The sequence below is a fragment of the Blennius ocellaris genome (genome assembly GCF_963422515.1).
Source record: "Blennius ocellaris genome assembly, chromosome: 9".
NCBI classification, from domain to species: Eukaryota; Metazoa; Chordata; class Actinopteri; order Blenniiformes; family Blenniidae; genus Blennius; species Blennius ocellaris.
In genome coordinates, this window is record NC_137658.1 from 1,983,561 (window position 1) to 2,001,435 (window position 17,875).

The window sequence follows — 17,875 nt, forward strand, 5'->3', positions numbered from 1 at the left end:
TATACATTTTAGTTTAATCCAATACTAATCCTGTAAATGCTGCTGTGTGTGTGTCGTTGTCAATGTGTGTGTGTGTGTGTGTGTGCGTGTGTGTGTGTGTGTGCAGGTCGGGTGGGTCAGGCCGTCGCCCTGAGATCAAAGGCTTTTGGATTCAACGTGATTTTCTACGACCCGTATCTGGCCGACGGCGTAGAGCGATCCCTGGGCCTGCAGAGGGTCACCACGCTACAGGTGACACACCTGCTGAGAACGGCGTCGTCATTCAATTAAACTTTATTTATAAAAGCAGCACAAACGGTCATTTCCAGGTGTTTTTCACTGAGGCCCCGGTTACACCACGCAAAACCTTCTTCACTCGCGTCGGTATTCTAGTTTTATCCTCCATCTGTAGTTTTCTCTGCACACGTCGGTGTGGTTCCATTACTAAAACAAGCTACAGCGCCCCCCCAGTGGCCCGGCAGACTTACTACATGAAGGTGTGTCTGCTGCTGCAGTGGAAACGTCACGTGAAATGTTGTGGTGTGAACGGAGCCGGAGGGGAACCCAACGGGTCCAGATGAGACGTCTGTAAAACGACGTCTGGTCTTAAAGGGACTGAGACTTGATCTCACTGCTGTCGTTTTTCTTTCCTCAGGATCTGCTGTTCCACTCCGACTGTGTGTCTCTGCACTGCAGCCTCAACGAGCACAACCACCACCTGATCAACGACTTCACCATCAAGCAGGTACACACACACACACACACACACACACACACACACACACACACACACACACACACACACACACACACACACACACACACACTTATTCAGTGAGAAGAATGTACAGTGATATTATATATTGTATTTATTATCAGACTATGAATGTTGATATTTTGAGGTGTGTGTGTGTGTGTGTGTGTGTGTGTCAGATGCGTCAGGGGGCGTTCCTGGTGAACACGGCCCGGGGGGGCCTGGTGGAGGAGAAGGCCCTGGCCCAGGCCCTGAAGGAGGGGAGGATACGTGGAGCGGCTCTGGACGTTCATGAGACGGAGCCGTTCAGGTAAAAAAAACCTCTTAACACATTTTAGTCTAGTTTACCATGAATCAACTGTACAAACGCCTGTCGTGTCAAGTCGTTTTAGAGATTGAAGATTAAAGAATCACATAGTTTTATGTTTTGAAATATTCCGAGTCGTTTAAACTTTAACGTGACATAAACACACAAGATTTCTCACTTTGTGCTCGTCTGCCTGTTAATTCAATATATTGTAAGATCATAGTAAGAGGTCATTTCATTATAATTATACTTTATGATTTATTTGAGACCTTTAGATAATAAAAATATGCATTTATACACAGTTCATGTATAAACGGATCCACATTTCTGCAGCTGTATAAAGTAACTCATGATAAATTAAAAGCTGTCCAAATAAGCAGATTTAATTTACTAGTTTTAATCAAACATTTGTATTATCCAAACAAAGGAATTGTTGAGTCAATTAAACCATCAGCAAGTCAAAACGTTTTGCGGTTTTATTGAAGCAAAGTGATTTAAGACGAGTCGCCAGCGGTTCAATGTGGAGCATCATTGTCTCTGACAATCAGTTAGAATTAAAAATCAAACTGGATAATGAAGGAGAGGTTGATGTTTTATTTTGTTGTTTTCCTGCTGGTGCGTCAGTTTCAACCAGGGTCCGCTGAAGGACGCCCCCAACCTGATCTGCACGCCGCACGCCGCCTGGTACAGCGAGCAGGCTTCACTGGAGATGAGAGAGGAGGCGGCCAGGGAGATCCGGAGGGCTGTGACGGGTACACGCTTACTTTGTTAGAAATTATTTAATGTTTGGCTTTTCTGGCCGGTTATTTATATATATGTTTTTTTGTTTGTTTTTTTTAATTATTTTTTTAATTCATTTATTTTATTTAGTTTGTATTTATTTATTTTAGTAAATAAAATGGTATTTATTTATTGAATTTGTAGTTTGCATTTTATTTATAATTTTTTGATTTCATTTATTTTTGAATTTTATTTACATTTATTTTTTATTAAATAAAATGCTATTTGTTTATTATTTATTTTATTAAATAAATTTTTTTTGTATTTTATTAAATACTATTGTTTATTTTATTTACTTAATTTGTACAAATTTAATTAAATAAAATGTAATTTATTTATTTATTTCTAAGTGTTTTGATGTGACGTTCCAGGCCGAATCCCGGACAGCCTGAAGAACTGTGTGAATAAAGAGTTCCTCACCCAGAACAACCACTGGACCGGCGTCGACCCGGCAACCGTCCACCCCGAGCTCAACGGGGCGTACAGGTGACTCGTTAAGTCTTTAACCTCATTTTACCAACATGGTCATGTTCACCTGCCGAGGGCGGAGCTTCAGTCTGGAGGCGGAGCTTCACATGTTTGACCAAGTGAATCCCAGTTTTCAGGGACATTTCACCGTTTTGCACCAGGAGGCGTCATTAAAACGTATTAATCATAATTACTGTTATAGTTCCTTTGTTCGTGAAGCTCTTTGGCTCCAAATCCGTTCGTTCCGTCGCTGGAAAGCGAGTTTGACTCCCAGACGGCGGGGTTGAAGGACGGCGACGGCGGGACGGCGTTCTGATCCACAGACGGAACGACTCCGTCTTTTATTGGCTCGTTTCTCAGCAGCTGCATTGTTGTGGATTCAGAGCCGCTGACGGAACGCCGCGCTATAAATACACCCTCTCTGCAGGCCGCCAGGAATTCAGCAGGGCTGCAACGCACACACACACACACACACACACACACACACGTCCTAAAATAGCAGCAGAGTTCACGCCTCCTGCCCAAATATCTCCACACTTGTAATTCTCGGTGCAACATGCGTCTCTGCGGTGTGAATAATAATAATATATTTATTATATATTGTTATAATAAAACGTGCTGGGCGAATTAAGCAGGACGTGTTGATATAAACGGTGTTTCTCTGCTGGAGGGAGAGTTTCAGGGTGTGATTTTACTGTTTGGTCTAATCGATGTTGAAGAGCAACAAGCAGCTGTTTTTTTTCTGGTGTGAGATTTTATAATAATGAATATAAATATAAAGTACTCGCTCGCTCGCTCACACTCCCTCCCTCTCCTCCAGGTATCCTCCAGGTGTGGTGAGCCTGCCGGCCGGCGGCCTGCCTCCGCCGGTGGAGGGCGTGCTGCCGAGCGCCGTTCCCATCACGCACACCCTCCCGCCGGCCGCCGCACACCCGCCTCACGCCCCGTCCCCGGGACAGAACACGGTGAAGCCACCGGAGGGCGACAGAGAGCACCATCCGAACGACCAGCTGTAGCTCCGCCCCCGCCCCCCCCCTAAAGAAAAGAAAGAAAAAAAAACAAAACACACAGTTGTCACTTGGAGGAGGAGGAGGAGGAGGATGAAGGTGGAGTCCTGCTGCTCGTCTTCCTCTCAGGAGCAGATCCAGAAAAAACAAAAAAAACACGAAACGGTGACTTTTGATTTTGGGAGTAAAAAGAGTTCCAGTGTTGTCAGACTAGATGTCCTCCGGTCCGGGACGGGGGTCCACGTCCTCCGGTCCGGGACGGGGGTCCACGTCCTCCGTCTTCTCTGCGTCTCCTTCCTTCCTGTCTCCAGTGTGACGGTTCCGCCCGGTAGGAAACGAGACTGGATTCTGGATCTGGTTCTGGTTTTTCTCTCCACGGAGTCAAACTGCTTCCACAACTCCAAGTGTTTGTTTGTTTTTGTTGTTTCTTTAGTGCCCCCCCCCCTCCCCCCCTACCCCACAAGAAAGGGCAGCTTTTTGCACACCAGCTCAGGAAATCCAAGTTTCCGCAGTTGGTATACATTTATTTTTTTCTTCTTTTGAAGCCACTTGGTGCTTTTGTTTTTCTACCTGCTTTGCCTTTTTTTTTTTTTTTTTTTTTTTTTTCCATTAGAAGCTCCAAAAGTTTGATCCGACGTTTTGCTCTTGTTGGTTTAGTTTGAGGGGAACGAGACGTTTTCACTCTTGGGGATTGTGTCCGATGTTTGACCCGTGACTATGGAGGGGTTGGGGGGGGTGGGGGGGAGGGGGACGTGGGGGGGAAAAAGTTAACTACGTTTCCGGCGGCTGGAGGAGTTTCACGGTTCTTCCTCTCGTTCTCATCGTGGCTCCATTGGTGCCGAGTCGGCGTTTCCCCGGCCGTCGTCCTCCCGGGTCGTCGTTGGCGACCAGCGACTGACGGAGGACAAGTCGTGCGTCTCCCTCGGTTACGCTTCTCGGTCCTGTTCTTCCTCGTCCTGGAACCGGATCGTCGTCCCGGTTCTAAACAAGGTTTTATTGCACAATGAGGTTTGTTCTGCGAGACGACCGGCCTCCTCCCGACTCGTACCCCTTTAACCTTTAACCCCCCCCCAGAATACCGTGGCGCCGCCCTCTGTGTCATCCTGTACATATGTCGTTCTGCCTGCCTGTCGATGTGACTTGGTTGTTTGTTGTCTTAAAAAAAAAAAAAAAGTAACAAAACAAAAAGAGAAGCACTGGGAGGAAGGGGGCGGCGGCTCGTAAAAAAATAGAAGAAGAAAAAACAAACTGCCATTGAAATGCACACTGTCGAAAAGCTTTTCCAACTCCAGACCGAAGATGACGACCGGCACTTTGACTGGTTTCACATTCCCGCCATGGAGACGTACAAACCAAACGGTGCGGAAGCTTCCCGGGGAGTTTACCGGGAGTTTACCGGGAGTTTACCGGGAGTTTACCGGTTGACCAGGAGTCGGTGCTTCTCCCCCCGGACCCCTTCCTACCAGCAGCCCAGTGATTCCCCACCGCTTCACGGCGTTGGCGGTCAGAGACGGACGCTTCCAACGTCCAGCTGAGGACAAACTCGCCTTATTCTGAAGGTCGTGACCCGTCGGTGCAGGAAAACGTCAAGTTGGCTGCTTCTTCCAGACGTTGAGGGAAGCGTTCCGTCCCCGGCCGTCCCCCGCTGGAGACGACCTCCCGTCCTCTCTATGGTCAAAGTAGTAGGCGTAGCAATATACAGTATACATATTCTATATTCTACAGTAAATATTATTTTTGGTCAAAAAAAAAAAACAAAACCTGGCAACTGACAAAGATGTTTGTGACTGTATGCATTTGTATGAATTATTTTAAAAAGAAATAAACTGTGGAAAGGTGACGCCTGGTCTCTGGTCGCTTTAATGGTCCAGTTAGGAAAAGTGCTTTTACTTTGAAAAGCTAGGGTGAATGAGATTCAAATGAAGCATTTAGCAGAGCAAAGTAGATGCTAACATAAGTCGGTGGTTCCCAAACCCTTTGGCTAATTGACAAAAAAAAAAACTGCAATAAATTGGTTGTAATAAAATAAACTACCACCTTTACAGTAATTATGTTCAGTGTAACTCTGATTGTTATCCCTTTTTTAAACTTTTAATCTTCTGCTTTGCGTTTAAGTCAAAAGTTATGTTTGCAGTGTCCAAACATAAATTTTTGCCGCTTTTATTTTGACAGCCACCGTAATAACGAGCCTACTTGGTGGTCTGTGGCTCAAAATGAATCCTTTATACATTGCATTGCTTGTGTGACCTGCTTCAGGACTATAGATGTAAATGAGCAGTTTTGCTATAATCTGGCACATTTAATATAAATAATAAATGAATAAATGGGTTTCAGGTCTCGGTGTAGTGACTCACAGCGACCACCAGAGGGAGCTACAGGAGAGGCTGAGATCAGAGGCTTAAAAACCAGTCTGGGTGTTTTAATCCCACAAGAAGCAGAAAGAATCACACGTTCAATGATCATTAATTTAAATCGACTTTATAAAATTCAAACAACCAAATAAAACTTTTTTCTGAACCAAATTTATAACGTGAAACTTTTAAAACTGAAATATCGTTTAAAAAAACAAAAGATTTAGTTTCTAAAAATATATTTGACACGAGGAATTGTAGACTTCAGATTCTTCTTTTTTTTGTCCTAATCCGGATAAAAAATCAGGTTCTAATCCAGGTAAGTGGTTCAATCCTAATCCAGGTAGTGAATTCAGCCCCAAACCAGGTAAACAGTCCGGTTCTAATCCAGATTGATAAATAATGAAGTCTTCCTGTTTGTGTTCAAGCGCTGAAGTTGAGGTCAAAATAATTTAAGACTGTTTATTTTTCAGTGAAGTGAGAATTAATGTACAATAGAGACGCGTCTCTGTTCTGGGAGTTGAACTTTAATATAGTAGCTCAGTTAACTTTCATAAAAAGCTGTGAAATGCAGAATAATTAAGGATTAATGAGGGGAGAAAATATAATTAATGAGGTTATTCTTGTATTCTTTAGGTATTTTTTTCTTTTATTGTTTTGGGTTTAAAAGTTCCACATATTTTATATAATTCCAAAGAATTTATAGAAAAAGCATAAATAAACAACTGGCTTCAGCTTATTCTGTCATTTAAAGTAAAAATTTTTCTGCTTCTGCTTTTCATCCGTCCATGATCGCCTTTCCTAACTCCTAGGTGTTAGGAAGCCTCCTCACACCTTTCCTAACTCCTATAGGAAGCCTCCTCACACCTTTCCTTAACTCCTTCATCCTAGCACCTTTCCTTAACTCCTTTAGGAAGTATCCTAACACCTTTCCTTATCTCCTTTATCCTAACAACTTTCCTTATCTCCTTTAGGAAACATCCTAACACCTTTCCTTACCTCCTTTAGGAAGCCTCCTCACACCTTTCCTAACTAACTCCTTTAGGAAGTATCCTAACACCTTTCCTTATCTCCTTTAGGACGTATCCTCACACCTTTCCTAACTCCATTAAGTAGTATCCTCACACCTTTCCTAACTCCTTTGGGAAGTATCCTCACAACTTTCCTTAACTACTTTAGGACGCATCCTAACACCTTTCCGGAACTCCTTTAGGAAGTATCCTAACAACTTTCCTTATCTCCTTTAGGAAGTATCCTAGCACCTTTTCTAACTCCTTTATCCTAACACCTTTCCATATCTCCTTTAGGAAGTATCCTAACACCTTTCCTAACTCCTTTAGGAAGTATCCTAACACCTTTCCTTATCTCCTTTAGGAAGCCTCCCAACACTTTTCCTTAAATCCACCAAGTTGGATTGTTATTATGGTGACTGTCAAAATAAAAGCACCAAATCTCAGTAGAATATGTCGGTTGCCGTCCGTCTCCTGAGCAGAACTACGAGTTCCTTCTTCTCCTCGGAGCCGAAGCGTTTTCAACTTCAGCGTTGCTCAACTCCCCCCCTCCCCCCCGCACCCACCCTAACCCCCCCCCCCTCACAAAAACCCAATATGGAACCCAAGCAGATTAAAGACGTTTTTAAAGTCACAGTTTTCCTCCAGCGTCGACACATGTTGATTAATCTGACTCTGCTCAGCTGATATCGGCCCCCAGAGGCTCCCCGGGGGGTCCCGGGGGTCCCGTCCTCCACAGCCTGTGTGCAGACAAAGACCAAGAAGAGGTGGAGCCCCCTCCCCCCCCACCCCCCTCCTCCACCTCCACCTGAACCCCTCCGGGTGCAATTTTCACCTCTTGCTGGAGGTGAGTGACTGGAGGAGAGGAGGAGACACACACACCTCCGCCCTCCATCCTCGCCGCCATAAATAAACCCCCGCATGCGGCGCCGCGCTAATTTTTCTTTTCTTTCTTTTTTTTAATTCCCCACTCGGCGGTTTACGAAGCTTTATCTCAGCAGTAATGCAAGATAATGGAAATTTGCGCGGCGATAACTAACGGAGACGGGAGTTCACACGTACTTTGCGGAGCGCCGAGGGGCTCGGGAGCAGATGTGGTGCCGACACTTAATTTTCAGCCTTTGTTAATGAACGTGGGGGATTATGCTTCTATTATGGAGCAATTACCAAATTATAAAAGATAAAAACTTTGGAGGGAGGAGAGCCGTGTTCGGCAACAAATACACCGAACACACACACAGAGAGGAAAATAAAGGTACGATGTTCGTTCTGTCCACTGATCCAGAGACCGAAGCTACAAAACAAATCAGTTCAGGTTCCAGATTATTTCCAGGTGAGAACAATGGAGGTCTTTCTTGCAGCTTCCGGCTCCTTCCTTCCTCCACATGTGACCAACGACCGCGTTCTGAAGGAGGTTCAGACTCCGGTTGTTCTGACCTCCCGTCATGTTATTTGCAGCCGTGAAAACAACAAAAACACAAAAATATCTAAGCCCTCACTTGAGAGGCGATAAGAGCTTCTGGACTGCCGCTACATGTTGAGGAGGAAACGGGACGGAGCTGGTTTGACGCCATCACATGATCCTTGGAGTCGTTTACAGTCCAGAGGGTTTGTGGTTTACAGGTCCAGAGGTCCAGAGTTCCAAAGGTCCCGAGGTCCAGCGGTCCAGAGGTCCAGAGTTCCAGAGGTCCAGAGGTCCAGAGTTCCAGAGGTCCAGAGGTCCAGAGGTCCCGAGGTCCAGAGTTCCAGAGGTCCCGAGGTCCACAGGTCCAGAGGTCCAGAGGTCCACAGGTCCAGAGGATCCAGTGGTCCACAGGTCCAGAGTTCCACAGGTCCAGAGTTACAGAAGTCCAGAGGTCCAGTGGTCCAGAGTTCCAGAGGTCCCATGTTCCAAAGGAACCTCAAGCTCCTTTCCAGGAGTTTCTGAATCTTCAACTTTCATTTCCCCGCCTGTGAGCTGCACATTTTGTAAAAACTCAAGAGTGTTTTAATCATGAAACTTTGGAAACTTTGCATTAATAGTTTGAGAAAAAAAAGAGCTGAACTAAAGTCTTTAGCTCCTCCCAGTTGCAGCACAGCTGGTCGCAATGAAAGGCTCGTTATTGGGCTTTTTCACAACCTGGGTGATGACGTCATCATTAGATTCAGGTCTGCTGAAGCAGGGAGGAACAAAAGCCTGCAGGACACCGGCCCTCCAGGACCGAGTTTGGACAACCCGGACCTAATATGTTAAAAAAAAAAAAAAAAAAAAAACAGGAGCGTGTTTTCCACTGCAGCAGCAGCGGAAACACTGACACCATGTAGTTAGTCTGCCGGGTCACTGGAGGGCGCTGTTGCCTGGTTTTGTAATGAAACCACACCGACGTGTGCAGAAGAACAAAACGCTATGAACGTGAACAAAACGGAGAGAAACCGACATCCTAGTGGACTGACGAGGCATCGGACGATATCAGGGGTGAGTCTCAACTATTAAACTACTGATATGGACGATAAAACTAGAATATAGACCGCGATTCAAACCACCACGGGCGCCATGTTTGTTGAGTGAACGGAGGGAGGGGGAGAGATACGCATGCGTAGTAAGAGGCTCTGCAGGAGGGAAAGAATCTTTCCACGTTGGGAGAAAAGATTAAAACTTGGAGGATATTAAAGAGGACTAGTGCAAACAACATTTTGTCAGGGGTTTAAATCACTATTGAAGTTCTACTGAATTAATATTTTCTCTTATGCATTGACTCTTGTTCTTAAAAGTGCTATATGAATAAAGTTATTATTATTATTGTTATTATTATTATTATTAGTACTCTCCCGTCTCTCTCCTCCACTGCTGCAGCTCTGGTACTTTGAGAAGTGCAAGAATTCAAAGAAAAATGTTAAAGAATCACGAATTGTTCCAATTCTGAAACCCAGTTGGTGAGAAGTTATGATAAAACACGATGTAAATGCATTGACATATAAAACATTATTGTAAATCACATGTTCACCGGATATTTTTCAGTCCTGCTGCCTGACGTTCAGTCTGATATTACAGTTCTGTTAATATAATAATAATTTAATTTGCCGGCTGTTGATTGAATGCAGACGTTGCCACGACGACCGTTCCATTCAAATGAACATACATGAAAATGAATCTTCAAGAAATTATTATTTATCTTCTTTTTAAAAAATTTTATTTTAGGTTTGAGTTGTGTGATTGAAAAGTGTATGTGTGTGTGTGTGTGTGTGTGTGTGTGTGTGTGTGTGTGTGTGTGTGTGTGTGTGTGTGTGTGTGTGTGTGTGTGTGTGTGTGTGTGTGTGTGTGTGTGTGTGTGTGTGTGTGTGTCGGCATCAGTCCACCTACAGATGGTCGGACTCTCGCTTGTCTGTCACACTCTGATTGGCTGCTTCACTGCTGCTGCTGGAAGCTTCAGCAACACTGACAGACATTTTACCGGATCTCGCACACACACACACACACACACACACACATGCACACGCGCTTATTTATCAAAATATTTTTAAAAAATGTATCCCTTCCTTACACACAGTTTCCTAACTTCAATATTTAATTGTACTATTTGGGGAAACACTATTATTTAAAATATAAATCTTGATGTTTATCGTTCCCCTTCATGTCGACAACATGTTGTTTATCTCTCGTCCTGTTGTTCTGTTCCGTTGTTTTGGTTCCGTTGTCGCGACTCGAGGAGCTCAGGTTGGGAGTTGATAAAATGGGAAATATGTGAATATTACGATTCAGGAAAACTTGATTTTTAAACCTCATGTTGATCTTTTTTTTAAGAATCTTTGTCGTTTATTCTTCACAAATCAATCATGTTTTTCCTATATATATATATATATATATATATAATTTGATTCAGGTGATTACGGAACGCTCATATTTATAAATGGATGTAAACATCTTCGCCATCATTGCAGTTTGGTCACTGTCTTCAGCAGACTTTCAAAATTCTCTACAACTTTATTGATAAATCTAATCAAGCAAAATGTATCTGCTTCAGTTCTGCATTGTGGTCCAGTCAATATTAATTGTTTTATTTATTTAGAATAAATGAGACATCTTTCATGTTTGTTTTTTCTCAAGTTGTAGAAATTACAGTAGAAATAGTGACAGAAACACTTTTCTTAAGAAAAACTATATTATCCCAGTGAGACACACACACACACACACACACACACACACACACACACACACACACACACACACACACACACACACACACACACACACACACACACACCGCTAGAGGGCGCTGTGCTGTTGTTAATGAGCAGCAGTGTCTCACACAGGCTGTTGAACACAAACACACGTCTGAGTTAACAAATGGATTTATAAATGACTGCACCACAAAATAAATAAAATAAAAACAAATGCTCTGGGGCCAAAGTGTGCGAAGAGAGACGCTGTGCCAGAAAGAAAAACCCAGAAGAAGCAACGTGGAGGACAAACGGCATGAGAAGGAATATTTACAGCAGATATAATTAAAATATAATGACCAGTCGTTGGTGCAAAACAACAAAACAACACAAAGAGACACTCGATGACAGGAAGACTCTGAGGTTCCTCACGGCGGCTGGAGGTCAAAGTAATCTATTACTACATGTTTAGATCATTTCTCTCTTTGTTTTGGACCAAATATAGAAACTTCTGTTGTTTGTGAGTTCAGAAGGAGAAAATTGCAGCTCAGGCAGGTTTTTACTTCTTTTTATTTTATTTAAGTTGATCAAAATCTTCTGTAAATAGGTTTGAGTGTTTTCTGATGAGATTCTTATTTAGTGCTTTACTCCTTTAACCACCAGGACATTTATCTTTTATTGAATACAGAACAGAACAAGAACAGGACCAGAACAGAACAGAACAAGACCAGAACAAGACCAGAAAAAGAAGAGAACCAGAACAGAACAGAACCAGAACAAGAGCAGAACAAGACCAGAATAAGATCAGAACAAGAACAGAACCAGAACAGGACCAGAAAAAGAACAGAACCAGAACAGAACCAGAACAAGACCAGAAAAAGAACAGAACAAGAACAGAACTAAACAAGACCAGAACAGAGACCAGGGCTCCAGGTGAGGACGAGACGTCTTTCGATGCAAGTAGCACCTTGACAGTTCCTCTGTCACGACGGAGTCATTTACTGATATAAGAACCTGATAAAAGGACATTCAGTTATAAAAATGTGTATTAATTTGGAGAAAAAGGACAAAGGTCCAGACAATATCAGGTGAATGAATGTTGTCTTTTCTTTTTTTTAATCTCAGACACTGAATATTGAAAACGCAAAAGATTAAACTTCTGTGTGGAAGAAAAGCAACAGTAAGAAAATGTACTTGGTACTGCCTCTATGGTCAGACAGAGGTACTGTTCTCCTCACACTTTTATTTAAAGGGTCATATTATGATGTAAACTTCACTTTCTCAAGGTTTTATAATCGTACTGATCATCTCCACACCTGGACCGACGCCCTAGAGGTGTAGAAAGAGTGTCCTCTCTCTCCCTGGCTTGTTCCAGGTTTTAAAAAGTGTGTTGCTCAAAGCAGCCAATCAGAAATCAAACCCTAAATAGTGTAATCAGGGGTTTAGCCAATCACAATCAAGGTAAACTCCTCCCACAATCAGGCATCTCTGCTCTGGCACATGGCACCACGAGAAGACGTACTTCCTCCATCTTCCCATAGATGGGCGTGTGTGGGGGCGGAGCCAGTCCAGCTCACACAGACACAGCAGATTGTGAATGCAGCTCCTCGGATCCAATATTACATTACGTTACTTTTTTCTTTTTAAAGGGAGGATTTATCCTCAAAACTAACAGTAAGGAAACAAAAAGTCCCAGCTGAACTCGGTGAGGCTCCACATGTGAGCTCACCTTTTAAAAACATTCTTGCAATTTTGATATGAAACGACTGAAATGACATGAATCACTGCAATTCCCTGCAGTGTGTGTGTGTGTGTGTGTGTGTGTGTGTGTTTACTGCTCTGTACGGCTGCTGATGAGTGTGTGAGAACTTGCAGACAGTCTATAACACACCCTGGCACCTCCCCTCCCCGTCGTAAAGCCTGTGGCCGGCGGCTGGAACTCGCAGCGCCGACATTTTTGGCATAGCTGCCGTGCAGGTGAAAACACGCCGCCGCGAAGCGCTGTGTAGCTAATGGTGCAGCTCCTGCAGCAATTTGTCCTCCGCGACAACACATAAATTACCGTTTAGGAGACGCCTGCAGGCCCGCGGCGCTCTGACGCTGAGCGACAGCCGGCCTGGATAGAAGCTGTATTACCCACCTCCACCCCCCCTTGGAGGACCCCCGGGGGGGGTGGAGGTGGGTGGGGGGGCGTTCAGGGACTCCCCGTTTCCAGCTCTGCTTTGATTCACAAAATATTTCCACAATTACAGACTGAGGGGCCGGAGGATGTCGTCTGATCACGTCTGTCTGAGTGACTCCAACTCCAGAAAGAATAAAACTTCCCAGTCTGACTCTATAAACTATTAGTCTGACCTGTCATACCGCGCTTGGCCACCGGGGGCAGACACGCCTGCGGCTCTGCAGCCCCGGAACCGGCTCCCCCTAATCACGCTGATTTTCAAAAATGGACAAAGTGAGGCTAAAAAACAGCTAAATAAAATTAAAGTAGCTAAAAATACAAAATTATAAGAATAAATAAAGTTCAGTAAAAATGGTCAAACTGAAATGATTAAAATGTTTTTTTTTTTATCATCCAAAGGAAAAAGATAAAGAAAAGGGGAAAACAAAACAAGAAGAAAAAAGAAGGGGAAATGTGCCTGAAATGACTAAAATAGCCAAGATGCATAAAATAGCTAAAGCAGGAAAGTCAATTTAAAAAGAAAATAGGAAAAAGGGCTATAAGAACTTAAAATGACACTTTATGAATGCAACCTACATTTTTGTGAAGAGTGAATTTCCGTGTTTTTTGAAAATTGTGAAAATGTCTCTTTGGAACTAAACTCTAAAATGTCCTTTATGACCAAAAGTCTACTTAAAGCTGGTTTGATTGAGGTTCTAGGTTCTGGTTTGTTCACCAGTGGGAGAAAAAAAGAACAAAAAACAAAAGCTAAATGAACACAAATATGCAAAATTATCACAAAATGTCTCATAATGAGACATAAAATATCTACAAACATGGTTTAAAGAAGCCGAGCCTCAGATTTCACACCCTGACGTTCAGCGTTTAACGACTCGTCAGACTCTGGGAGGTAACTCTCTCTCTCTCTCTCTCTCTCTCTCTTTCTCTCTCTCTCGTTCTCTCTCTCTCTCTCTCTCTCTCTCTCTCTCTCTCTCTCTCTCTCTCTCTCTCTGTCTGTCCTCACTTCCTTCCTGTTTCCTTCATGTCTTCACGGCAAAGACTCACAAAGTGTTCATTAGTGTCGCACACTCACTCGTTCATCACACGAGGGCAAACACAACACGTTCAGAGAGAGAGAGAGAGAGAGAGAGAGGGGGGGGGGAGTGAGAGAGAGAGTTGAGATGTTAGAAAAAACCTCATGTGTGTCAGTGTTTTTCTATTATTCTTGTGTTGGCAGAGGAGTTTGTCCTGTTTCTGTTTTGAAGATTTTTCAGGACCGAACTTGAGAAAGTTGTTGTCCAAGTTACTCCTCCAACAAAACTACAATCCAGTGACGGCGATCTTTTAAGTTCGAAGAGTTTAAAAACCACCAAGACGATAGTCCAGAAATATCCCCAAATCATTCAAACTTCTCTATGAGCTCCTTCAAACATACAAACTGACCAGAAGTGATCCTTAATGAACAAAAAAACAATCCGCCAAGGCACAAGCGTTCAACCCAGACACATATTTAACTCTAAGAAAAACAGAAAATGACCAAAAAGAAAAAGATCAAAGGAGGCACAAAACGTCTTCAAAGAGACACAAACTACAACAAAAGTCAAACTGACGATAAAGTGACACTAAGCCGATCCAGAAAGACGAAACAACCAACGGAGACACAGGTGGACTAGAAAGACGAATAAAACCACGAATATCTCAAACACACACGCACAGAGGTGAGAAACGACTCAAAATGGACGCAAAATTAACCAACAAGATTAAAAAAAAACAACAACAATGTCTTAAATGAGCCGTTTCACCGTGTTTTCAAAAGGTTAAAGAGGAACAAGTGAAGGTTGACCTAGTTCTATTTGATCCGTCTCTACGATCAGAGCTTCTGGTCCGGGTGTCCGGTGGGTAAACTCCCAGCGACGTGTTTCAGACTCGATTACAAAGTCACACCTCATATATTGATGTGAAACGCACGGCGGCGGCGACGGCTCTGCGGGGGTTTCGTGGCTGCGACGGCCGGGGCGATGTGTCTCAGCACGACCGCCCGGCCGTCGCCCCGCGCTCCTGTAAATGGTCTCCGCATCGTCGTCGTCCCCCTGAAAAAAAAAAACCCCAACGCTCCCGCCGGCGTCCAGCGGAGCGGCGGACATGTCTGCAGACGTCCGAGTGGACGTCTGTGGAGTCAAGAGCCCCAAACGAGGCGGGTCGACAGGAAGCGAGAGGACGAGTCCCGATGTCCTCGCTGTATTATCATACCGGCTCGTACGGACGCCACATGTTATCCTGGAAATTAGATTCGGGCAGCGGGGGGGCGTCTGCCATCACCGAAGAGATTCACACGGCGTCTCTGTCTCTGCAGGGTCGTCTCTTTATGTCATGGCTATTATAAAAAAAAAAAAAAACAATTTAATAAATAAAAAGGCCACTAAAAACAGGAAAAACATTTATTTATTTACATTTAATCAGCAGTGAACAAGCTTAAGATTTATGCACGTCAAGATATTTGACAAGGAAACAAACAAATAGACACAAAATTCCTGCAAAGACGCATTAAAACAATGAATGAAACACGACAAATCAAATACAACTGAAAAGTCTCTATAAACAACCACCGAAATGGAAAAAAGACTTAAAGCACCACAAAAGGAAACGAGACAACCAGACACACAAGACGCTAAACAGTCATGAAGAAACTCAACGTGAGACATGAAGCATTTTATGATGTGACTCTGTAAAGTGTATTGGACTATTTTGAAAAGTCCTAGACTGTTATTATTATTATTAAAATGATAGAAAAATGCGACGGGGGGGGGGGGGGGGGGGTTAAGGGGGAGGGGCTCTGGTGTGACTCCTCGTGTCTCTTTCATCTCACCTGCTGGACCTGCTCCTCCAACCCAGGATGTTTGTCTCTGCTCAGGTGCTGACAGGGGGCCTCGTCTCCAGGTGTGTGTGTGTGTGTGTGTGTGTGTGTGTGTGTGTGTGAGCCCCCCGGGCTCTTCCTGCAGCAGCCTCTGCCCCCCCCCCCCCCCTTGGTGGGGCTTTACTGGCTCTAACTGCTCCCCAGTGAGGGCAATTAGCTCCTAAACGCCCCCTGATGTTTGTTTACCCCCCCCAGCCCCCCCGCTCCCCCCCCCCCCCCCACCACCCCCGGGCGGCCATGCTGGCTCCTTGTCCACACGGTGTTCACCTGCGCGCCGACAGGTACGAGCGGAAACAGAGACGTCAGTTTTTCCACTTGAACCTGAACCTTCGTGTCACTTTTTCATGTTCTCACGCATGGAATCAAAGTAATCCGATTACTTCAACTACAACATGTGGTGGAGAAGCTCCCCCGGTTTCCATTGTGTCCGAAAAAGTTTCTTTCTTTTTTTTTTTTTTTTTTTACACGTCAACGGTTTGAAAACGACGTCCGTTCATATGGCAATGGCAGAAACTCTGAAAACGATGTCGTTTTCACGTCGGGCCACTAGAGGGTGCTGTTGCTCTTACTATCCAGCTACTGAGCATGTGCAGAACAACTACGATGGCCGTGGAGACGGAGTCGAAGCGTTTTCAAATAGGAGACGGGGAGATTTATTTATTTATTTATTTATTTATTTATTTATTTTTCACAAATCCACTCGTCTTAATGGACATTTTTACCCCTTTAATCACTAAACAAGCGAGTCAATAAGACTGAAAAACAAAGTGAGAGGCGTCAGTGGTTTAATAAACTGCTGTTCAGACCTCTCAACCCCCCCCCCCCCCCCACCCCAACATCGTTAAACCTCAGCGCTCCATAAATAAGCCGGCTTCCCGCCTGTCGTCTTCACTTCCTGCCTCCGAGCCGCTCGTATATCGTCCCCGATCCCACAGGTGTCGTCCTCCAGTGGGTCTGGATCAGATAAGGAGCCGCTCCTCTTCCACCACCGCCCACGATTTAGACTCTCGCTTATTAGATTAAAGTGAAATCCGTCCCCAGGTGACGCCGACGGGCCCCCCGGGTGGTGGGGGAAGGGGGGGGAAGGGGGGAAGGGGGGGGTCACGGCCAGATTCATTCTCCTCCAGACAAACGACCTCTTTAACCCTCATTAAAACAAATTGTCGACTCGTCGAATCGTCACCTTTCCCGACAAGTCAGAGAGACTCTGCTGAGGCGCCGCTTGGATTCTACTTCTACATGTCGATTTAATTCCACTATTTCAGTTTCGTCTATCTATCTATCTATCTATCTATCTATCTATCTATCTATCTATCTATCTATCTATCTATCTATCTATCTATCTATCTATCTATCTATCTATCTATCTATCTATCTATCTATCTATCTATCTATCTATCTATCTATCTATCTATCTATCTATCTATCTATCTATCTTTTTCATTTAATTTGGCCAAAATTCTTTAATTATTTTCTACTCCATGTTTATCAGTCCAATAGTAGATGCTGGGGGCTCCGGGGCCCCCTGGTGGTCAGTGTGAGCATGACAGCAGCAAAGCAGAGAGACAATATGAGGTAGAGGGAGAGAGAGAGAGAGAGGGGAGAATGTCGCTCTGATCACGTCTTCATCCGGGGAAATTGAAAATGTGGCTTGTCATGGACACGGAGTTCTGTTGGGAAATCTAAATCCTACCTGCAGGAATTTTTATTATTATTATTATTTTATAAACTAAAGCAACAAAATGACTTGTATTGTGAACTGTTTTGTGTTTAACTGACGCTGGTTCGCCCAGGAAAAATCTCCTCCTCTGAGTCTGTTTGTGTAGAAACTGTGTTCCCTGTTTCAGACTCTCTGCAGGAAGGAAACCTGAAAATAATCAAATGAAGACAGAAGGAGAAAACTCAGGGACGGCGAACCTCGAGCGAGCGCAGCACGGAGGTATGTTTTTCTTCTTCTTCTTCTCCTCCTTTGGAAGACAGACGTGTGGAAATCACCCGACATGTGGG

The 17,875-nt window shown here is 44.1% G+C and overlaps 1 protein-coding gene across 2 annotated transcripts in view; it reads left to right on the plus strand.

Annotated features, from left to right (window-relative positions):
* ctbp1 (C-terminal binding protein 1) overlaps positions 1–4,042 on the plus strand; it is a 16,248-nt gene extending 12,206 nt beyond the window's left edge. Inside the window, exons 6-11 of one of the 2 annotated variants that reach the window (XM_080502555.1) lie at positions 107–231; positions 635–724; positions 913–1,043; positions 1,665–1,792; positions 2,192–2,306; positions 3,109–4,041. In XM_080502555.1, the coding sequence (XP_080358681.1) occupies positions 107–231; positions 635–724; positions 913–1,043; positions 1,665–1,792; positions 2,192–2,306; positions 3,109–3,304 (785 nt within the window). In that variant the 3' untranslated portion in view covers positions 3,305–4,041. Of the gene's footprint in view, positions 1–106; positions 232–634; positions 725–912; positions 1,044–1,664; positions 1,793–2,191; positions 2,307–3,108 lie in introns of both variants that reach the window. The other variant, XM_080502554.1, reaches the window with a different exon arrangement.
* The last annotated feature ends 13,833 nt before the right edge of the window (positions 4,043–17,875 follow it).